Genomic DNA, 21,613 nt, shown 5'->3' with positions numbered 1-21,613 from the left:
CAAATACATCATATAGAATTGAATTTAATTAATTGGTACAAAAATTTTATTAATATTTAATATTTTTACTTATCTGTAAGTATTAAGTCGTGAATTATATTTACAAATGAATTTACTATTATAAAATTTAATATATTTTGATATTTTACATTTCATATCAATTTTGATTTGTAATAAAAATATAAACAGTACAATATTATATAAATCTATAAATTTTTTGTTATTTCATTATATAAAAAATTGCAATTAGAAGTAAGTTAATGAAACAAATTTATAATGTTAATTATAATATAATATAGTATTATTATTCTTACCAAATACTCTAAAGTTTTAGATACATCCATAATTGATTTAACGCCAGAACAAACAACAGCTACAGATGTCTGTCCAAGCTCTTTAAGATCTGCACTTATATCCATACTAAATTCAACGTATCGATGAACACCTCCAATACCTCCAGTTGCCATTATTGGAATATTGGCTTTTTTAGCTACAAACATTGTAGCGCTAACTGTAGTTCCACCACTTAAACCATTTGATATAGCATAAGAGAGATCTCTCCTGGAAATTTTGACAAGATTTTTTCTTTCACTTTTAGCTAATCTTTCTATTTCTTTTTTATTGATTCCAACTTTTATTTTACCATTTACAACTGCTATTGTAGCAGGAATTACACCCTGAAAAGTATTTTTTAGAATTGCCTTTTACAATAATATATAATTCAATTAAAGTAAAATTAATTAGCAATATTATTATTAATATTATCAAATTATTACATTAATATTATTTAAAAAATTATAACTCATTAAAAGAATTTATTAATAATTATCAAACCTTTTGTCTTATAATATCTTCCGCTTCCAGTGCTGTAGCCAAATTATGTGGATATGGCATGCCGTGTGTAATAATTGTTGATTCCAAAGCCACAATGGGCAGACCATTTGTTTTTGCAGCTTTAATATTTTCTCCATATGATAATATTTTATTATTAATATGATAATTACAACGAAGCATAATATTTATAGCATCGTTGGATACTCTTACTAGGTTTTTAACTAAATAGTTACATTTAATAGAAATCATTATAAGATAATTATAAAATTTTATAATTAAAAAATTCTTATTTTATTTAATAAAAAATTAACTGAATTGTGTTCATGACTAAAACAACAGTAGTTTGATTATTTATACTTATTAAAGTTTTACTCGGTTATTGTACTTAAAATTGCATTTTACTATTATGCTTAAAAATACAATGAAATTATTCAATTATAAAAGTTAAATCATTCATTAGTTCGGAACTATTAAAACCGGTTTATTCCAGATACTTTTTAAAACAAAAAAATAAGGTTAGAATCTCAAATCACTTATCAAAGCAAAGAATATTCGAAACGGAATTCAAGTTTTTATAATTACGAAATATGCTAATGAATTTAAAAATTTTCATGGGAAATCCAGCAAGTCATTGAAGTTCAACACGAACTGGTCTTTAGTTTGTTCGAAGAATTGAATACTTATGAAAACGTACAAAGTGAAATAAGATTTATTTTCTTTAAAGAATAAAATAAATTGATAAAATCTTTTGATACACAATGAGCAATGATAAAAATCATTCAAGAAAAAATGGTTTCATTGGGCAAATTTATTTACTTGCGTACAACTTTCTTCAAATTATAGGGTAAAAACTTAAAATTTATTTTATTTTATTGTATTTATCTATAAAAAAAAACACTGTTTTTATAATATTACTACTGATGAGTATTTATTTACATTTTAGATGGAGTTATATTCTGTACAAGTTAGTAAATTATTATATAGGAAATAAAGATAATAATCAAACTTTATGGGAAACTGTTCGATTTGCTGTTAACATTTTTCAAAATGCTGCCATACTAGAGGTATAAATTAATATTTTGTTAACATTATTCATCTTCTTCATTATGCATGATAATTAAATCAATTAAACTTTTTATTAGATTTTAAATTCAATTACTGGATTAGTAAAGTCAAATCCAGTAATTACAACATTTCAAGTTTTAAGTCGAGTAGTAGTTGTCTGTGGTGTTATACAAGCAACACCTTCAAATTATGCAGCAGCATCACTTGGTCTACCTTTAGCGTTATTAGCTTGGTCAATAACTGAAATCATTCGATATAGCTATTATTTTACCTCTCTCGTTGGATTCATACCATATTTTCTTACATGGCTAAGGTAGATTTACATGAATTATAAGTATGCACGCGCACGCTCCTTATTTTAACTATTTTTTAGGTATACGACATTTATTATATTGTATCCAATTGGAGTAACTGGAGAACTTCTATGTTGCTATGACGCTACAAAGTATGCAATTTCTAATCCAAACGCATGGAGTTATACGCTTCCCAATGCTTGGAACTTTACTTTTAGTTATCATTATACTCTTCTCTTTTTAATATTGTTATATTTTCCAAGTGAGTATTAATTTTTTCAAATTTCTTAAATTGCATTTAAATTAAAAAATGTACTTCATTATTTTTTAAAATCTTTTACAGTTTTTCCTTATCTCTATCTACATATGATTTCATTAAGGCACAAAACATTGGGAACTACTAATAAAAAGAAAATATAAATTTATAAGAAAAATAGTTTATAAATTTAAACTATTATATCATAATGATATCTAGTACATTTTAAATAGTAAGAAGATAAAATTAATTTTTATAAATATATCATTATGTGCAATTTTAAGGTGATGTAATTTCAACATAAATTTTTATATTTAATATAAAATTCAAACTTACGAAAGTAAATGTTTATTTCATTTTTAGTGTTCTAAGCTACCGTTAAAAACCAATCACAATCATTACACACAAAAATATACTAATGTATATGATAATCGCTTTCATATATATTGCCAAAATTTTTTCAATCATATAAAATATTTAAAACTTCATGGTTACAAATTATAATATAATATTCTTTATATATCTATACTCATGAATTAAATACTATTGATATTATTAATGAATTTTGTACAGCTACATCAATTAAAAATACTTAATTAACAAATATAAATTATATTAGTTATAAAAGAAGAAATTTTTAAAAAAACTTTAATTATTCCATTTCTATAATATATTAAAAATTCTCATTTTAATTATACTAAATATATATAAAGTCTAACTTATATTTTATATTTACGTTAGAAAATTATAGAAAACTATTAGTTATAAATAAATAAACTGAATATTATTTGAATTATTTCTAAATAGAATTTTTCAAGAATGTTAAAATGAGATTAACGAACAAATAATATAATTATAAAATTTTTTTATTTATAATTGAATAAAATATTTATAACAATGTTTATGCCTGCTCGTTCGTGGGCATAGATTTGATAATATCAGAGTTACCAGGATCTGTGATAGAAAGTGTGCATACCCTGAAATATTTTCCACACGCAGTGCCGAGCTCAATATTGTTTCCTGTGTAATGATGTACGCCAGTTTTTGCCAACATGGCATAATACTCAATTTCTGATTTTCTGTGAAATCCAACATAAAGTTAAATAATTTAAAATGAAAATATTTAAAAAATTTTCATTAGTTGTTCTTATGAACAGTGATAGGAGACTACTCCGCAGTACTCCTTAAAAAAAAAAAAAAAACATAATATAAAGGAATACTACATCTCAGTCTCTCACCTCAATGGGGGGGTATTATTAGCAATGATAACCAGCTTAGCTTTTCCTTGGCGAAGAGATTTCAATGTTTGTTTATAGCCTAATACATATTTACCAGATTTCATCACTAAAGCTAACCGAGAATTAATACTTTCCATTGCCTTTTTCTATAATAAAAAATATATAAATAAATATTAGTGAGTTTTTTTTTTTTTTTTTTTTTTTTTAAAATACTTAAAAATAAATGTATATTTATGTATTCTGATATATATCTGATATAATCAGATTGCATAAAACTGATAAATGTAATAACATCTAAATAAATACGAATCTATTATTCGTAAAATCAATAATAAATTTTCAATATTTATATGAATATTAATAGATAGAAATTCAAATACAGTTATTAAAATTCTAAAAATTATTGGATTTAGGAATTGTTAATTCATACAATCATTAAATTTTTGAATTATCTATTAGCACGTGTGAAACTAACCTAAATACTAACCTGTTTCTTTTGGGCAACCATTTTGATGGGTTTGATGTACTTGACAATGTAATATTAATATGAAAAAAAGCGATCTACTGTAATATGTTCAAATTTTTATTCAATTATAAACGTAAAACAATACAATCTGATAAAAAAAACCGGATCTTGAGACATAAAACTCAATCCACGCTAAAGTTTATACCCAGAAAGAAATAAAAAAATGTTGATGACAAATGGCAAAGATTCTCAACCTTTTTATGACTTGCGCAATTTGATCTAAGCTTATTGGATGGATGAAATTTTCCCAATTTCAAAATGGAATTCACAGGGTATCCAAACAAATATCCCTATCAAGTAATACTTTTCTTCTCTAAAAAATATATATTACCTTTTTTATGAGTTAATTCAAGTATAAAGTATTAATATTTATTTGAATAGCAAAAAAGACTATATTGTTAGACTAATTTAAGTTTTTAGTAAATAAAGAGTAAATAAAAAGTTTCCATACAAAATATAAACTATATATAATTATAATTTTATAAATTAATTTTGGTATTTTTAACGAATGAATATATAACAGCACCTTTGCTAAGAGAAAGTTTTCTTTTATTTTTATTCCATTTCCACTTCCACTTCCACTTCCACTTATCTCAATACGAAATACTGTTATTAATTTCAAATATCTGCATTCATAAATTTAATATTTAAATTTAAAATGTCTAATAAAACGATCGAATACGTGGAACCTAATAAATACATTCAATTGACATAATTTCAATTTAATCTCAATAAGAAATATATTTACATCAAATATATTATGTTTAAAGTAATATTAAAAATACAAAATTACATTATCTAAACAAAATCTAAACAAACAATATATTTCAACCTTCATTTCGCATTCATAAAATAATACTGCATTTCTTGATAAATCGTACAAAATAAGTTATTAAAACACAAGTTTATCAGTTTTCAAGTAATTATAATACGTTGAGAAATTTGTTTTTAATGAAAGAATAAAAATTGCTGTTCAAAAAGTAATCTATGTAAAGCATTAAATATTTACTTTACATTTTACATTTTAATTACATTTTAAATAGAAAATATAAATATATACATTCGTATATGTATTATGATATTAGTTTTTTTTTATGGTTACAGAATAATAATTAACCAACTTATTATCCAATAAATTAACTTATTATCTAATAAATTTTAATTATCAATAATAATATATTAATGAAATTTATAATAATATAAAGTTTAATTAAATAAAATAATAATACAATAATATTCAAAAATAATGTTTTTATTATATTCTTTTTAAATATTCATACATCTAGCCAAGATGAACATGCTGAGCAAAATGTATAACATTAATAATTTATCTATCTATATAAATGCACTTATTGTTTAAATTAATCGTTGATCTAATAAAGAACAATTTCATTAATAATTTATTTAAAAAAGTCATAACAAAAATTATACAAAATTATAGAAAATAATAAAATTATTTTTATCATAAATTTTCATTTGCTACCAAAATCTTTTTAAAGATTTATTTATTTTATTATAAAAGGACTTTTATAGAGCATATGTTATAAAATATTTAATACAATGTTTTAATAGTATATAACTACTATTATAAGTTTTGATTTTGAACATCTATATATTATTGAAATTCTAGTAATAACTATAATATTAAATAATATTAAAATATTTTAAAGATATAATACGAAGTATTAAATAGTAAATAGCTTAGAAATATTTTTTTATAAATTTATTACTAATATTATTTTTACCGTACTGTCTACTATTTATATTGTTCAATTAGTTTTAAACATTCTTTTACAGACGGCCTTCTCGAAAATTAAATACGACTTCATAATTTTTTTAACCTTTTCAATTTCTTTTAAAATATCCTTGTTGTTAGGATTTTCTTCGTTAGCACTTTTAAGATCTGCAAGTCCTAATTTATAATCATTTAGCCTCATATGTGCCTGACCTCTTCGAAACAGTGCTTTACTATTTTTTTTGTCAATATTTAAGACCTGATTACATAAATTTAATGTATCTCGATGTTTAGATTGTTTAAGTTTTACCGCTGCCAAATTCAACAGCACAACTACTTTTAATTCTTCAATATCACTATTATGTTTTAGATTACTTTTTATTTTTATCATCCAATTATAATATCTCAAAGCCTTCTTATACTTTTTTTCTGCTGTGCTATATTTCTTTTTCAAAAAGCAAGCATTCCCAACATTTTTTATCTTTTTAATAATATCCATAATATTTTCATAAGTAAGATCATTGGCTTTGGATGAGTAATTCCAATCTTCCGGATATGGTGTATAAACATCTTCACCGTCATTATCTTCTAATCCCCAATTATTGCACCCAGTTAATTCTCCACAATTAATAATACAAATTTTCTCTATAGGTTCGTCATTATTAGTTGGAACCTCGTTCAGATCGTTAATTATACCAATACCTTTTATAACTTTACCAAAAACAACGTTCGTATTGTTTAATTGTGGACAAGAGGCTATTGTTATTACAAACTGTGAACTATTACTATTAGGCTTCCCTTCGTTTACCATGCTAAGAAGACCTTTCGCATTATGACGTATTGATAAATTTTCATCTTCGAAGGTCAATCCATATATACTTTCACCACTAGACCCGTCAAAATTAATTATATCACCTCCTTGTACCATTAATTGTGAAACAATCCTATGAAAAAAGGATCCTTTATAATGTAGAGGTTTGCCATTTATACCATTTCCTTTTTCTCCTGTACAGAGAGCTCGAAAATTTTCAGCTGTTCTTGGTACTTTATCCTTAAAAAGTTCAATTACAACTCGTCCCACTTTTTCATTTGCAATAGCAATGTCAAAAAATACAATTGGATTTTTTGTTAAAATTTTCATCCTTAACGTTAAAGTATACTAAATTAAGAATAATATGTTTTCACTAGCAATATTTCCCTATTAAAAATTAATTCTATTCTATTCTATTCTATTCTATATAAAATAAAATGCAAGAACATTGCATTTGTCATTTCGGATTAGGTTAAAGTTATAATTAAAAAGCAAGGTTAGAATTATATTTTTTATGCATTTATGTTGGACTTTAACAAAGTTTTAATGATTTTTTTATGATGAAACAAAAAATTATACAATCATAGTTAGTAACTTCTTGTTATATTTAGTTAGAAAATTATATATCATAATATATCTGCTTTTTTATTAACTTTTATTTTTTTATGGATTAAAAATTTCATTTTAAGTTAATTAATGTTTATTATATTAATTATGCCACTTCATTAATACTCCTGATTTGTCGTTTCCAAATTATTTTTTCATAAGATAATAATTAATGTAAAATTTTCATTTACGACAAAATTCTGCAAGAAAGATAGTATTTTTCAGAATTAAATTAAATGCAAATGTTAATTTAAAAAATTAATTCTTTTGTTCTAGTAATTCGTATAAGTTTTAATTTGCGCGTCAAAGATATGGAATTAAAATGCTCGATTCAAAATTATTTATGGGGAAAACAAGGTCTGAACAGTATTGTAGCTGCACTTATGAAATCAGCAGATCCAGAATTTATTCCAAAAAAAGAAGTACCCTACGCTGAACTTTGGATGGGAACGCATCCAAATGGCCCTTCCTTTTTAAAACATCAGAATATATCTTTAAATGAATATATACAAAGTAATAGCAATATTCTTGGTAATAAAGTGGAAGAAATATATGGTAAAAAATTACCATTCTTATTTAAAGTATTGTCAATTAATAAAGCCCTATCAATTCAAGTTCATCCGAATAAGGTTAAACTTGATATTATAATTATAAATTAAAAATTAAGGACTAATAATTATATAATTCAATTAAAGTTGATATTTCAATTAGGAGCAAGCAGAGAAATTGCACGAAGCACAACCAGAACTTTATAAAGATGCAAATCATAAACCAGAGATGGCTATTGCGCTTACAGAATTTGAAGCCCTTTATGGTTTTCGTCCCATGGACGAAATATCCTTTTATATACAAAAGATACCTGAACTTCGAGCAGCTATTGGGGTAGATAATATTCCAAGATATAATTCAAGTATCGAGAAAGAAGTACAAAATGTATTAAAAAGTTGCTTTACAAGCCTTGTAACACAGTCTCCTCAAATTATATTTGAACAACTATCAAAATTTAGGAAAAGACTATCTATTATGGGTATCAATTTAGTTGTAATAAAGAAATTAGATAATTATTTTATTATCAATTTCATTGGATTTCAATAAAAATTTGCATTATAGATGAAGATAGACAGTCGCTACACGCTGATCTCATTGAACGACTACATTCAGATTATCCAGGCGATGTTGGTTGTTTTAGCATTTACTTTTTCAACTATATAAAATTACAGCCTGGAGAAGCAATATATATTGGAGCTAACGAACCTCATACGTATCTTTTTGGTGGTAAGTGTATTTATTTTATTATTATAAACATTAATTATTAGAAATTACCAATATTTATAAAATATATATGGATTTTTATTTAAATTTATTCAACCAAATGAAAAGAATTATAATACCGTATTAATTTATTTCTACAAATTGTTATTTAAATATAATTATTATTTTGAAAATTGTGAATTTAAAAGTTTATTTTTATATGATCATTTTTCTTGATAAACATAATACATAGATTTTAAATTAATTTTATTTGTAATAAAATCTTTAAGAAAAGAACGTTGTTGCATACAGTATATTTTATAAATAAGAAAACAGTTGTTAGTAAATAATTTGTATAGAAGTTTCCTAAATGCAATGAGAATACAAACCATGTGAAGAATATAAATAACATTTTTGTTCTAATCAATCCCTTAATAATAACTTAATTAAGAAAATAATTAAATGATAAACATATTTTTACCTGTAATAATTTATATTTATCAAGTAAGCTTTTCAAATTAAATTTTATAAAGAAATATAACGATATTAAGGATAATATTAAAACTATGAATTAACTAATAATTATTATACTTAATATTACCAGAATTTTCATTGATTTTGATTTATATAAATGATGTATTTGTAAGCAAAATAATATATTTACAGAAACAGAATTAATTTTGAAGAAATAGAAATTGTAAAAAAGTATTTGATACTTATGATACTTATCTGTCTTTATTATTAAAAGTATAAAATTTTTTTAGTCTTTCACTAACTATTATTTAAATTTATATCTTCGAGTTATTTATGTTAGAATTTTATAATTTTAAGAAACAGATTAACGCTGGATAAAATTCTTTTAGAAAAAAATGTTTCAATATTGTCCGTATCCATCCACAGGCCTTTAACAATAAATATAACAAATAAAATATTCAATAATTAATTAAGCGTCGGCTCTCTTTATTTTAAAAACTTTAATAATATTTAAACTCAAATAATTGCTATATAAATATTAATTAGAACAATTTCTTAGATTGCATAGAGTGCATGGCTTGTTCAGATAATGTTGTACGAGCAGGTTTAACTTCCAAAATAAAAGATATTGAAACTCTTGTTAGCATGCTGACTTATATCGGTGAACCAGTAGCAGACAAAAAATTTAAGGCATTAAGAGAGGACGAATGCACTCAAATATTTCGACCACCAATTCAAGATTTTGCTGTTGCTAAAATCACTGTATGTCTTTATATTATATTATTATTTCAAAATTAAAATTCTTTCTAAATATATAAATTTTTACCATACTGATATATTTTAGATTGCTCCAGAAATATTATCATATAATTTAATTCAAAGAAATAGTGCCAGCATTTTGATTATAATTGATGGAAAGGCAGAAATTCTTCATTCTCAAATTCTTCATCGCGTTAATCCAGGATCAATCTTATTCATAGAAGCAAATAAAAGTGTCAATATAAAGATGCCAAGTAATTCTGCACCAATGTTAATTTTTCAAGCTTTTGTAAATATTTGATAAATAATTCATTGTTACATAAATTTTGCATTTAAAATTAGATTACAAAAAATAGTCAAAAGGTAATTATAAGAAATATATTAAATAAAGTTTAATATTTAAAAATCTTAAAATTCACTTATATAATTATGATACAAATAATTTCCAATACATTTCATTAAAAAATATATTGATCTATACATGTACATATTGAATACAATAAATTAGTATACAATAACTGTACAATGAAAAATAAACTTTATTGATATTATACAAAATATTTCAGTAATTTGTTCTTGATAATTTAATCAATATACTTTATTTCTGCATCTAAAGAATAATATATAAAAATGATCTTATCCAAAGAATAGCGGTGTTTTATTTCTAAATTTGTTTTTGTCATAAAAAACGTTACATACAATATACTTTTACTTTAAAATCATTAATCGGAGTCATTATTTTTATTCATTTCTGTATTGGTAAGTTTATCGTTCTTATAATGCCTATATTCTGGTTTCAATTCCCACATATTTCTATGAGGATTTTTCAAATTGTAATTACATACTTCATTTAAAATTTCTTTAAGATAAACCTATAAAATAAAAATAAAAAAAAATATATTTTATGCAGTCAAATATATGAGAGAAAATATTTTTCTTACCACAGGCTGTCTAGTTATTTTTACAAGATCTTTTATATTGTAATATTGATGCTTTTCAAAAGCTGCAAACAGCATGTCTAGCACAACATCTTTGTCATCTCTCATTTTTTTACCTTCAGCTTTCTTTTTCTCGGCATACTCAATCTTAAAATAAAAAATATATTTCATTATAAATTATGTAAGTACTTTAAGAAGAAATACATTAACTTGGTGTAATGCGATTGGTAATATATACGGATTCGTAGAGAAACAAAATTTAATTACTTTTTCTGAATATTTTTTTATAAATTTGATTAGAAATGATTGAATTTTATTTTTAACGAAGAGACTTACGTTATGCTTATGATCGGAAACTGGTTTGAAATTTTGCACTGCTCTTTGTAGCTGTTGCACTTGTCTTTGTGGGATCGAAGCTTTCTTAATACTCTCAAGTTTCAATTTCATATAGGTATTATCAGCTAAATAAATAAATTAAGAATTTTGTTAACTCAAATATAATAAGCAAAAGATAAATGAAATATCATTTTGTAAAATATTACCATGTGGACGACACTCCAGTTTTTGAACAATTTTTCCTTCCATAAACAGTTTTTCTGTTTCAGGTACAATAGCATCGGAATTATTATTAGCTAAAATAAAATTAAATACATTTATACAAATGGTAATAATTACATTAATGAAATTTCATACAAATGTAGAAATCTAACGAGTAAGATGAGAAAAAACTCCTAAAGTTTGCTGTATCACAGTAGTAACGTCAAGTTTATGTTGCTTCGGAATATCATGTTCACCAGGTTCTTTAAGTGCTAAAACAGCTTCTGAAAGTTTTAATGTAACTTCTGCTTTTTGTTTAAAATGTCTAAAATAAATACATATATACATATATACAAATATTACATATGACCCAAACACAATTGGATAAAAATAAAAAAGTATTTAGTTACTCTTTTAATACTATTGTATAAACAAAATTTACTTTGTTATTCTAAGTTTTGCTACTTCAATGCTACCAGGTGCTTTCTCCCATTTGCTGGCAATATATTTCGGTACTTTTACAAGCCAAACTCCACGGTCTGCGTTAGCCAAATCAAGATCTTTTTCCGCATGAGATGATGAAGTAGACATTTTTCATCAGTTTTTTTTTTTATATTATTTCTGTTCTAGTTCGTAGAATACAAACTTAACCTATTTTTATGATACAAATGCATATGCATAGGCGTTATTCAATATATCTCCATTCGATAACAAAAAAAAAAAATACAACAATTACGATTAATTCATGCTTCTTTAGTCAATGGAAAACAGAAATTATATTAAATACAGAAAATTGTAAATAAATCACTAAGTAGTGGTATTAATATACCACTTGTGTTCATTATTCTTATTATTTGAAAAAACAATCGGTATAACTAACGGCTCCAGAATAATACGATCAGGACTTATTAAATCACTCAAACCAATGAAACTTGTAAGTGCATCCATTCGAGGCATGCGCAACGAAGATTTTAATTAATTATTTGTTGCATATACGCGCGTTCGCAATATGAAGGATTCGAAATACCATTAATAGTAATATTATTTTTATTATTGATGAAATTAACAAAAATAAAACAAATTCTAATTGTATTTGAAAAATGTCAAATGTAACATTAAATTAACGATAAGAACAGTTTTAGGTTTATAAATAAGCGTAAAATTGAAATATTTAATAGTTTATTTAATCGTTGGTTTTGGAAATATTTAAATGTATTTCTTTTAATTTGCATGAAGCATATAGTACACGTTTTACTATGTTCTACGTATAGATCTACATACGTTGATCAAAGATAGATAGAACAATATTATTACTTATATTTGCAACGCGTTAATTGTTTAGTTAATTAAGATTTATTAGATTAAACTTTATCAATATATATATATATATATAAATAATAAAATTTCCCTATATATTTTGATCATATTTCTAATCAAAAGGAAGAAACGAGTGATGGACAATGAAGAATTGATGAGAATCATGGAGAATTAATAAATTAAATATATTTGTACTCTCATCAAATGCAAAATAAAATTTATTATCTATTGTTATTAAAATGATAAACCATGGCTCGATTATAGCCACAGATAACAACTGTGTAATTTGAAGGATGCCACCGAGCATCGAGCGCTGTCATCCCTCGAGGTATATTAAAACATAGTACTTCGTTTGGATTCCATTCAAACATATATGTGCTTTCGTTAAATATCAATAATCTGGGATAAACTGGATGCCATTTAATTCCTATATTTATGAAATATAATAAGAGATAAATTATAAACTTATAAGAATGTGTACGATGATAAACAAATGCAAAATACTTGCCAGAAATAACATTTTGCAATAATAAAATATCGATGCTATTTGTTCTAATGTCCCATATCCATAAAGTTCCTGGATAAATTCGATGCCTTACAGCCAAATATTGTCCACAGCTACTGAATTCTAAAATATCTATTATATGTATAATCGATGTTGTCGGATCCCCGCCCATCAATATCTCACTTTTAACAATAGGGATATTAACTGGACGTTCACATACTTCTGCTACACACATAAAAATAATCGAATCTTTATTTTATTCATTTATACAAAATATATAATTATATGCACGCTTACAAATATGTCTATCATAACATATCGATGTTTTATCAGTTGACTTATTAGAATCCTTTGACACTTTAACTATAGATTCTTTGAAAATTCTAGTTAGATAATTACCCGCTTTAATTACAGGTTCCAATCGTAATTGTAAAAGAGGACTCCACGTTAAACAATTTAAAAGAACTATCTATAAATATTTAAATTTATAAGCATACATTTACACGGTATGTTCCACGTAGTAGTAATGTTACATAAAAGTAGTTAGTTTCGTTACCATTTCATTTTGTCCCGAAATAGCTAATAATTGTCCACTATGCATCCATCTAACGATCTCCAATCCTCTTAATTTTTCATCAAATTCTTCAGTCAATATATTTTTAGATATTGCAATACTTTTATTATCAGCTGGTTGAAAAATTCCTTCATAACTTTCAGTGACAGTAGAGTAAATGATCATTTTTGCCGCACCTCCGATTGCGCACCATATACTTATAATTTCACTACTCGGAGACCAACATAATCCATCTATGCAAGTGAGTCCGTCACATATTAATTTCTAAAATAAAATTTATTGTAAAAATATATGCGCATACTAGATCTTATCTAATTATCCACTAGCTAAATTGCATGAATACTTTATATAATTATTTTCAATTTTTCTTTTATTCCCATAGAATATCGAGAGTGTACAATTGCCAAAACAAATGTACATAATGAAAAAATATGTAAAAAAAATTTTCTAATATTACTTTATACAAAACTAAAATACACCATAATATTAATTTATAATGTAATATAAATTAGATTATAATATAAAGTGCAACCACTTCTTGTAATCACACTTATAATAATGTGATAAAAAAATGACATCGTTTGTCTAAGATCACCATAAAATGTAATGAGAGATCCACGAAAAATCTACTAATTCTAGTATCAAGGCATCTATAAAAATCTATCCTGTCACCCACAGTAGCCATATACGTTATCCGAAACATTTGTCAATAAACTAAATCAAGTTATCTTAATTGAGTTAATTAAAGTTGTCTAATCTCATGATTAAAGAATTTTTCACTTCATGGATATTAACTATATTTATGAGTGATTGTATTCATTTTCTATATAAAATCAAATGGAACCACATTGTTCACTGATAATCTGGCCTTCGTAGCACTTAAAAATGTATTAATAAAATAAGTAGCTCATTAAACTCAATGACCACTTATGGTTTTTTTCAAAATAATTGCTAAATAAGCTAAAATATGTCCTAATAACGAAAAATTTGAAGCATTTTGACATAGTAAATGGAACATATTTTTTATGGAAATATCACATTTATTTAGCAATAATTAAACTATCTAGTGTGCCTTTATCCTGTGTACATTGTTACTATGTAAATATATGAACGATGAAAAAATTAATAAAGCCAAACAGAAGCACAGTATTTAAAAATTTATAAATAATTTAATTAACAACATCAGGTACAATCCAATTATTTATTACATCGACAAACTATAAATATTTATAATGAAAATGTTTATAATGTAAGTAACTTATATATATATTATTGGTATTGGTTTTCTTATTATCTAATTTTCTTTCTAAACAAATTCTAAAAATACAATTATACAGTTGCTTTATTTGTATAAAACACATAAACAAAAAAAATCCATATCCATTCTTCTCTTTAAAATAAAATCAAAATCTGAGAATGAAGCACCAAACTAATTTATACCAAATCATCTAATATTTGCCAAGCTTAGATAATTTTCTCTTTAATATCCTCTTTTTATTAAATCTTATAAGAAATATATTGATTTTTAATACTATTTAATTAATCAACAATGTTAAATATAATTAATAATTAATAATTTTATTTAATTAAATGGTATTTACGGTTTAACTTTTTTTTTTTTTATATATATAAATAAACGTGAACCGAGAAATTATTAACATTTTTAAATTATAACAGGTAAATTTTATATATGAAAGATTGCTCAATTTTTATATTGAAAAATCATATTCTTTGATTCTTTTTACTACACACATGTCGAATATTTCCGGTGTATTCGGTTATAGCGTGATCGAGTCTCTTCTTGAAAATAAATAACTTTATAAAACGACTTGTGATAATTATATTTGAAGATTGAATAAGTTAATATATATTGTCAAGTATAAATGATACTTAGAATATATGTTCTAACACTGTTTATAAATAAATATATGGGTTTACGTAAATTTATAGGTTAGTTAATATTTAAAACTATAGAAATACATTAACAAACATTTTATCAAAATGATAAAAACAAATTATATCAGTGCTGCGTGCAATCAATTGTCGCACGCAGCAGATTGGGGTAGAAATAATTTAATATGTTATGCTTCCAATCATGCGATTGTAATATATGATACCAAAGTAAATAAATTTGGATCAATTTTGTCTACGCTACATGAACATCATGATAGGGTCAATGCTGTCCACTGGATCAGACCCGAGTTTCCAGAACTAGAGACAGAATTTATATCAGCTTCTTCGGATGGTACTGCTATTGTTTGGAAGGCTAACAATCAAGCAAAAGGCTCTTTTACAGTAGCTAATACTATCAAAATTAATGAGCCTGTAAATATGTGTGACGCTGTTTATATCAATTCAAATTTACCCGATTTATTAATATGTACTTCTACTGTCAGTGGAGATTTCAAAATATGGTTGAGAATTGATAAACATGAAATTCAAGCTTTCTGCACGATAGACTTTTTTAGCAAATTACCAACTACAGCCAGATTAGCTATGGTTCCAAGAAAATTCAAAGATTCTGCAATTCCACTTTTAATAGTTGGTCTGGAAGATTCAACAGTTGTATTACTTTCAACTGAAATGAACTCTCGAGAAATAATTCAAGGGTAGGTACATAACGACTAACAAAATCTTTATCGATTTTTAGTAAAATTTTTTAAAGATATTTTTTAAAAATATCATTCCAACTTTATATGTAATGGAATTAGGGTAAAATTTCAATATTTTACTTGATACTTTATTTTTAATATGTATATAAAAGTTTTTTAATTTTTCTTATTCTATTATTTTCTTAATTAATAAAATTAAGTACTATAAATGAAATGCTTCTTGCATTAGATCAATATTATTTTAATTACATTATTTTAAATGATAAAATTCATACAATATATTAACGAAAATAAAAAATAGACTTAAAAATTAGAAATGAATTTTTTTTTTTGTATTTTAATGCAATTTTCTTGTTTAATGTTTCTACTAGGCAAATTGGACAATTTGTTCGTGTACAAACTTTAGAGGGCCATGAAGATTGGGTAACATCAATTGATTATATATTCATTGATCCTCAGAATTTATTTATAGCTACAGGTTCACAGGACAATTCGATACGCGTATGGAAAATCATAACCTGTGAGCCAGAAATTTGTCCAAATCATGAAATTTTCCAATACCCAAAACAGCAAACATTTGTTGTGTGTCATGTAAAATATGAAATAATTTTAGAAAGTATCCTTCATGGGCATGATGCATGGATTTATGAAGTACATTGGCATCCCCCAATTGAAATAAACGGCACTTATTCTCAACCTACGAAGTTACTTTCCTGTTCATTAGATAAAACTGCAGTCATTTGGGAACCAAATAATGCTACTGGAATTTGGTCAGAAACTGTAAGAGTTGGAGAAGTAGGTGGAAATTCTCTTGGATTTTTTGGATGCAAATTTAGTCCTGATGGTAAGAATTTTTTAACACATGGTTATCATGGATCATTTCATATGTGGAAATATGACGAAGACTCACAAAACTGGAAACCGAGGACAGCACCAACTGGACATTGTAACAGTGTAGTAGATCTTTGTTGGGATGCCAAAGGACGGTAAGACTTTACTTTATTCTTCAAAAAAAAAAAGCTTTTGGTACTTACATTATATTTTCTCAATTAGATTTTTAATCACTGCAAGTACTGATCAAACAACGAGAATTCATGCTCCATGGATGCAAGAAAATGGAGAGGAATCTTGGTTTGAAATTGGACGACCACAGATACATGGTTATGATATGTCTTGTCTAGCTATTCTTACACCCTGCATGTTTGCTTCAGGCGCCGAAGAAAAAGTTGTACGAATATTTACAGCCCCAATAATTTTTATGAAATTTTTGGAACAAATAACAGATGATGTTAATGACTTTGATGTTAGTGTTATGATTGAAGGAGCATCTGTTCCTGCTCTGGGGTTAACTAATAAAGCTATTTTAGATATGGAGCCTTATAATGTAAATGCACATAATAAAAAGTCTGAAAATTATTGTAAAGATATAAATTATAAAGAGCCACCTTTAGAAGAAAATTTAGTTGAATCAACTCTGTGGCCCGAATTACAAAAGCTTTATGGACATGGTTATGAAATTTTTTCAATGGCAGCTAGACACGATGGAAAGTTACTTGCTACTGCATCCAAATCTACATTGCCAGAACATGCTGCAATCATTTTGTGGAACACAAAAACTTGGAGCCAGGAACAACAATTATCGTCACATCAATTAACGGTTACACAATTAGCATTTTCTCCTGATGATATGTATCTTCTTTCTGTATCAAGAGATAGACGATGGTCTCTTTTTCATTATAAAAATTTAAAATATGAACTACTAATTACTAGTCCTAAACAAGACAAGTTACATACGCGTATTATTTGGTGTTGCGCATGGACACAGGATTCAAAATACTTTGCTACTGGATCTAGAGATGGAAAAATTGGATTTTGGAGTACAAATATGAACATAGATTTACAACCAACACCTGTTACACATCCAATTGTAAATCAAAATTCCGTAACAGCTCTTGCTTTTGCACCTACGCGCGTTCAAGATAAATTGGCTTATATATTAGCGATTGGTTATGAAACTGGATGCATAGAAATTGGAAAAATACAGCTAGCAAACAATAAAGATGCGTTGAGTTGGGTACAAATTGCATTTTTAAATTCATCCCAAGCACATCATTTAACATTAAGGAGGCTAGCTTTTCGTCCAATACATAAAAGTCAACCAAAAAATGTTATACAATTAGCAAGTTGTGGATCAGATAGCATAGTAAAGATTCATAGTATATTATTGAATTAAACATTATAAGAAGACTATTTAATAGTTTAGGTTTTTATAAATATAACAGAATTTTATCTGTTTTGTAATATTAAATTTTATTTAAAATGTAAAAATTACTTACTCTACTTAATTTCCAGTCTTTTGTTTTATATACATCAACACTATCCTGTCCATTATCACTAATAATGATAGCTAAGCTCGCTCCATTTGGACTAAATTCTATTCCTTTAACAGCACTTGATTTTAAATGTTCAATATACACAACATTATAATCAATTAAATCCCAAATTGATAATTCCACCTATAAGAAATATATATGTATATATTAATAAACACAAAAATCAGTAATAAAAATTTACACTTATACTTTTAAATCAGCAACAGTAATTATGTGTTTACTGTCTGGAGCCCAAATAGCACTATGAAGACCAGAACTGCCTTCTGTTAATTTAAATTTCCATTCTGGGTAATATATGGAAAAAATCTGAATAACAGCTTTTTTAAAATTACAGCATAATAGAAATTCACTGTCTGGTGACCATTTAATATCCTGAAATATTTTATTACAAAAACAATATGAAAAATTTATTTTTATAACAAAAGAATTAATTAAAAGTCTCAATGATTCAAATTTATATTATTATGTCTATATATATATATATATATATATATATATATATATATTTAAACAATCCAAGAACTCTATTTTACAAACTAACCTCAATCACATCCGAAAACACGAAAGTTAAATAATCGTCAAAAGTTCCTGTATTTTTTATTGATAAATTAGTTTGATTGGCTAAAGCTAAAAATTTACCATCTTGTGAAAAACTACAAAGATCTTTATTAATTCGAAAAATTTCACTATTTTGTTCATAAGCCATTAGACTACGTTAAAATACAAAATATCTATTCAACATTATGTGGAGAACTAATAATAACTAATAATGTTTCTGCTAACTTGTTTATATTTTATTCCAAATAGGTATACTGAATACATAATAATTACAAAACGATAATAAAATTAATTACAATTAATAACGACAAACTAATTTAATATTAGTTTACAAGTGCATTTTTACACTCCAATAGTTGTAATTAGATTCGTATTTTGATTTTTAGGCGTGTTAAAATAATAAATTTAATATCGTTTCTTTCAACTTTGAAGTGATAAAAAATAAAAAAAATAGTGTACGTTTAATAATATGCTATTGCAAGAAGTAGCAAAATTAAGTTTTTTTTAAATTTGAAATTTGATATTTGAAATGACGTATCCCTTCTCTTCTATTTAATGCAACTGTCACAATATGTACGCGCATTTCTCTATACATAATTTAATCTATTAAAATATATAACAATTTGTTAATACAAAAGTTCATCGATGCTTTATAATTATTTTATTTATTAAATTCCCTTTATAGAGTTTAGAGTTAAATTATAAGAAAGCAGCTATGATTTAATGACATGGAAAACAAATATAGTAACCGAGGCTGCAAAATTTAAGCAGCGACAAACATAAAAGTAGTTTAGTTAATCTGTGTTTATGTTTATCATAGAAAAATGCAAATTGAACTTTATAGAGATGAGAGTAAGAAATCTTTATTACTAGAATAAATATAATATCAACGAACGGCAAAACATTTGAAAATTAAGAAAAAATAAGTTTTTTCCGTATATTCTCTCCATATGCTAATCTCAAATCAGTATTAAATTGCATTTTTAATAATATATTAATCATTTTTTATTGAATTAATTATCAACTCAGATGTTTGCTTAAAATTGAATACTTATGCATAACATTGTTTGCATACATTATTATTATCCATAGTTGTTAAAAGTAATTATGGTAAAAATGCATATAACTTTATTTTGTATATTACATACGTACTTTGGTATTTGTTCGTTAAATTGTATTTTTATTTAAACATAATATTTGGAACTCGTCAATTATACAATGCAAATACCTACACATAAACTAAACTATCATAATCTGTAGCTCTTCGTATTAATCTTCTACCATTCTTTGTGACAGTACTTTTCTTATTGTTTAATATATTTTTCATAAATAATACAAAATGTTCTGCTTTTTTTTTTTTTTTTTTTTTTTTTTTTTTTTTTTTTTTTTTTAAAATCTGGCTTTTATTTAAAAATTCGTAAAAAAATGTATACTAGCAGAGCCTAACGTATAATCTGTTGCACAGTTTGGTTTTCTTTATTCCTAACATATCTGTTTATATCTGACTATTAATTACAAATTTAAAAATAAAATAATTTCATTAATCATATAATGATATTTTATTATTTGCAATTATATACATAAACATATACAAATTTGTAATTCTACATGTGTTTTTTAAATTATAATATATTGTTAATTCTAAATGTGTATGCTTTGTTTCATATTATATTTAGAACTGAATTAATTACCTAATGAAATATAATTAAAATAATCATCTTTTAATAATTTGTTATTTGACATATTTTATATTACAATCTTTTTATATAATAATACAAACAATAATTATAATATATTTTATTATTTATCGACACTTATTATTAATTCTAATTATTACTAATAAATTATAATAAAAATATACTTTATAATATAATTATTGTATGTGATAATTTGTGTGTGATTTATTAAGAAAATTATTATTTTAAGTAGTAGTTCATTATTTTGCATAGATAATGCGATTATTTTAGATAAAATGGGAGCATAAGAAGTGAATATATAGGAATTTTATATATTCACTATTCAATAATCTAAGGAATTTTATAAATGTTCATTGTAAATTTTGAAAATATTGAAAATTTTTGTAAGATTTCAGTTGTTTTTGAAAGTAAAAACCGAGGAAAACTGCCACATTTATAAAAATAAAATAGCTTGAAAGTTTACCATTCGGAGTAATTTCAATTTTCAGAAAGGGATCTACTGTATCGACTGTGCTATCCAGTCTCAATCGATATTACCATACATATAAGAGTTAGATTAACTTTATGCTATTAATATATATATATATATATATATATATATATATATATATGCATACAGGACAATGGTATATAA

General features: G+C 24.7%; 8 protein-coding genes across 8 annotated transcripts in view; 3 read left to right on the top strand and 5 right to left on the bottom strand.

Moving 5' to 3' along the window:
• The window catches only part of LOC105368259 (pseudouridine-metabolizing bifunctional protein C1861.05), a 69,295-nt gene extending 68,280 nt beyond the window's left edge, over positions 1 to 1,015 (bottom strand). Inside the window, exons 1-2 of the mRNA XM_011507238.1 lie at positions 835 to 1,015; positions 315 to 677 (exon numbers count right to left, since the gene is read on the bottom strand). Coding sequence (XP_011505540.1) covers positions 315 to 677; positions 835 to 1,014 — 543 coding nt within the window. The 5' untranslated portion in view covers position 1,015. The remainder of the gene's footprint in view (positions 1 to 314; positions 678 to 834) is intronic.
• Positions 1,016 to 1,345: 330 nt separating this feature from the next.
• On the top strand, positions 1,346 to 2,627 carry Hacd1 (3-hydroxyacyl-CoA dehydratase 1). The gene is made up of 5 exons (XM_011507233.1): positions 1,346 to 1,678; positions 1,778 to 1,898; positions 1,977 to 2,212; positions 2,273 to 2,454; positions 2,536 to 2,627. Exons 1-5 carry the CDS (start codon positions 1,593 to 1,595, stop codon positions 2,610 to 2,612), a joined length of 702 nt encoding a protein of 233 aa, XP_011505535.1. The 5' UTR covers positions 1,346 to 1,592; the 3' UTR covers positions 2,613 to 2,627.
• A 671-nt stretch (positions 2,628 to 3,298) lies between these two features.
• Positions 3,299 to 4,379, bottom strand: RpL30 (ribosomal protein L30). Its single transcript, XM_011507232.1, has 3 exons — positions 4,174 to 4,379; positions 3,687 to 3,832; positions 3,299 to 3,527 (listed from the first exon to the last, which is right to left on the bottom strand). Exons 1-3 carry the CDS (start codon positions 4,192 to 4,194, stop codon positions 3,350 to 3,352), a joined length of 345 nt encoding a protein of 114 aa, XP_011505534.1. The 5' UTR covers positions 4,195 to 4,379; the 3' UTR covers positions 3,299 to 3,349.
• Positions 4,380 to 5,968: 1,589 nt separating this feature from the next.
• Positions 5,969 to 7,138, bottom strand: Cyp40 (Cyclophilin 40). Its single transcript, XM_011507231.1, has one exon. The coding sequence runs from the start codon at positions 7,086 to 7,088 to the stop codon at positions 5,982 to 5,984; it is 1,107 nt and encodes a 368-aa protein (XP_011505533.1). The 5' UTR covers positions 7,089 to 7,138; the 3' UTR covers positions 5,969 to 5,981.
• Positions 7,139 to 7,661: 523 nt separating this feature from the next.
• Positions 7,662 to 10,166, top strand: Mpi (mannose phosphate isomerase). The gene is made up of 5 exons (XM_011507230.1): positions 7,662 to 7,993; positions 8,076 to 8,391; positions 8,475 to 8,639; positions 9,649 to 9,851; positions 9,934 to 10,166. Exons 1-5 carry the CDS (start codon positions 7,676 to 7,678, stop codon positions 10,147 to 10,149), a joined length of 1,218 nt encoding a protein of 405 aa, XP_011505532.1. The 5' UTR covers positions 7,662 to 7,675; the 3' UTR covers positions 10,150 to 10,166.
• A 381-nt stretch (positions 10,167 to 10,547) lies between these two features.
• TfIIFbeta (transcription factor TFIIFbeta) lies at positions 10,548 to 12,052 on the bottom strand. Its single transcript, XM_011507228.1, has 6 exons — positions 11,766 to 12,052; positions 11,497 to 11,648; positions 11,329 to 11,418; positions 11,123 to 11,247; positions 10,790 to 10,933; positions 10,548 to 10,720 (listed from the first exon to the last, which is right to left on the bottom strand). The coding sequence occupies exons 1-6, from the start codon at positions 11,912 to 11,914 to the stop codon at positions 10,571 to 10,573; spliced, it is 810 nt and encodes a 269-aa protein (XP_011505530.1). The 5' UTR covers positions 11,915 to 12,052; the 3' UTR covers positions 10,548 to 10,570.
• A 764-nt stretch (positions 12,053 to 12,816) lies between these two features.
• On the bottom strand, positions 12,817 to 19,447 carry LOC105368248 (WD repeat-containing protein WRAP73). The gene is made up of 7 exons (XM_011507227.1): positions 19,266 to 19,447; positions 18,914 to 19,096; positions 18,668 to 18,847; positions 13,702 to 13,983; positions 13,443 to 13,614; positions 13,149 to 13,370; positions 12,817 to 13,067 (listed from the first exon to the last, which is right to left on the bottom strand). The coding sequence occupies exons 1-7, from the start codon at positions 19,428 to 19,430 to the stop codon at positions 12,862 to 12,864; spliced, it is 1,410 nt and encodes a 469-aa protein (XP_011505529.1). The 5' UTR covers positions 19,431 to 19,447; the 3' UTR covers positions 12,817 to 12,861.
• On the top strand, positions 15,582 to 18,588 carry Elp2 (elongator complex protein 2). Its single transcript, XM_011507226.1, has 3 exons — positions 15,582 to 16,328; positions 16,703 to 17,317; positions 17,385 to 18,588. The coding sequence occupies exons 1-3, from the start codon at positions 15,721 to 15,723 to the stop codon at positions 18,562 to 18,564; spliced, it is 2,403 nt and encodes an 800-aa protein (XP_011505528.1). The 5' UTR covers positions 15,582 to 15,720; the 3' UTR covers positions 18,565 to 18,588.
• Positions 19,448 to 21,613: the final 2,166 nt, after the last annotated feature.

The sequence above is a fragment of the Ceratosolen solmsi genome, unplaced genomic scaffold, assembly GCF_000503995.2.
Source record: "Ceratosolen solmsi marchali unplaced genomic scaffold, CerSol_1.0 scaffold6, whole genome shotgun sequence".
NCBI classification, from domain to species: Eukaryota; Metazoa; Arthropoda; class Insecta; order Hymenoptera; family Agaonidae; genus Ceratosolen; species Ceratosolen solmsi.
The sequence above is the reverse complement of the archived record's forward strand: the minus strand, read 5'-3'. Positions and strand labels throughout refer to the sequence as shown.